This window comes from Crocuta crocuta, unplaced genomic scaffold (assembly GCF_008692635.1).
Source record: "Crocuta crocuta isolate KB4526 unplaced genomic scaffold, BGI_CrCroc_1.0 scaffold2236, whole genome shotgun sequence".
In the NCBI taxonomy this organism is placed as follows: Eukaryota; Metazoa; Chordata; class Mammalia; order Carnivora; family Hyaenidae; genus Crocuta; species Crocuta crocuta.
Window position 1 is genome coordinate 72,750 of NW_027532514.1, and position 1,717 is coordinate 74,466.

At 30.7% G+C, this 1,717-nt stretch overlaps 1 protein-coding gene across 1 annotated transcript in view; it reads right to left on the reverse strand.

The window, feature by feature from the left end:
- BRWD3 (bromodomain and WD repeat domain containing 3) overlaps positions 1–1,717 on the reverse strand; it is a gene marked incomplete at both ends in the record, with an annotated part of 145,811 nt that overhangs the window by 64,989 nt on the left and 79,105 nt on the right. Inside the window, 1 exon segment of the mRNA XM_077779436.1 lies at positions 1,315–1,352. Within this exon segment, the coding sequence (XP_077635562.1) occupies positions 1,315–1,352 (38 nt within the window).

Genomic DNA, 1,717 nt, shown 5'->3' on the forward strand with positions numbered 1-1,717 from the left:
CCTGGCAATACTGGGTTCTAACATTCTTCATTATCCTGTCATTGTGAAAAGAAAAAAAAATGTTACTTTTATTCTAAACTGTATCTTTAATTTTTAGTAAAAAAAACTGGACATTCTTTTGTTTATTGTCCACATAACTAATAAAGTTAAAATAATGTTTGTCCTTTAAGGAAAAGACAAAGAATTAGAAACTTCAGGTTCCTGTAGCATGAAAGAATCATAGCCGTACAAACCTTCAACTGTATAACTCAGTATAGTGCAATAAACCAACCTCAAAAAATTATTTGAAGGTTTTTTTCATTCCTAATATAAACTTCACTCTATGTGGACCATCATTATTTTACTCTTGTATTTAATAAAGATGAACAAATTCATCATAGTAATCACCCACTGTCTGAAAAATAGTTAAAAATAAAACATGGTCAAAAAATTAAAAATAAAAATAAAACATGGTCACCTTCATAAAGTTTTTATAGAAATATATGGATACAAATTTATGTTAAGTACTTACATTTTTAAATCTATTCTAGGTCAATTTTTAGACTAGGGCAAAAGATAATAATATTTTTGAGATCAAACATTTGAGAGTATGTACAAATACCTGTATATAATTTCTGAGTTTCAGACACAGAAAATATGTATCATATGAGTAGTAGAGACAATAAGTAATACAGATTTCCAGAGGAAGACCATATGGCTAAAATCTGGAGCAGTCAAAAAAGGCTTCAGATAGAGCATGAACCTTAAGAGGAAGATATGACTTAGGCTAAAAGAGAAAGGGACTGGAGGGAAAAGAAAAATAGAGTGAAGGAGAGCATAAGGGAGAGGGAGGCTATAGGAAGGAAAGGAGTGAGGGGGAGTAGGGAATGATATTTCTAGGTAAGAATGGTGTGCAGTAGTAAAGCATAAGCAAATAAATGAATGAGAGGATAGAGAAGATAGACAGACAGAGATATATAGATATAGATGTGGAATGTAACAGAAGCAATGATTAAGTCAATTAGGCCAGATGTAAAGATTTATATGGGAATAGTAAATGAGCGAAGAATGTAGGTCTAAGTCAAGTTATACAAAGTTCTGAATTCGAGGCTAAGACATTTGAATTCTATTCTATAGACAAAGAAGAAACACTAAAGATTTCTGAACAGAACAATGTGGATCTGGCAGAAATGGACAGGATATATTTAGAAAGGAGAAGAAAACTGAACATAATGAGTCAAATAATAGAATTCTTGACTGAAGTTATGACATAAATGGAAAAAATAAAATACACAAAAAAGAAATCAGTCAGAAAGGAAGAACTGATTAATTCTNTCTCCATTGTTACAGAACTGAACAGCAACAACTTTGTCCTAAGACATAAAACAACAGATTTTTGGTTAGAGTTAATTTATTTGTAAAACGAATAAAGTACGCTCCCCTTCAAATTCACATATAAAAGCACCATGAAGTAGATTTTTTAATGGTATAGTTTTCTTGGGGAAAAAAGCCTCCAATTTTCTTTTAAAAAATTAATGAAGGCTGAAATAATGCATAAACGGAGGAGGAATACTTACTAGCAGTAATTTGAGACAAACCAGACATAAGCAAAATCTGTTTCTAAATCATAATCAAGAGGCAGTTTTGAATAGATATTAGTTTATTATGTCTCCCAAAATAAGACACCACACTAACCTAAAATGCCATCTTAAAATAGCTGATTTAAAAGTTGAATTAA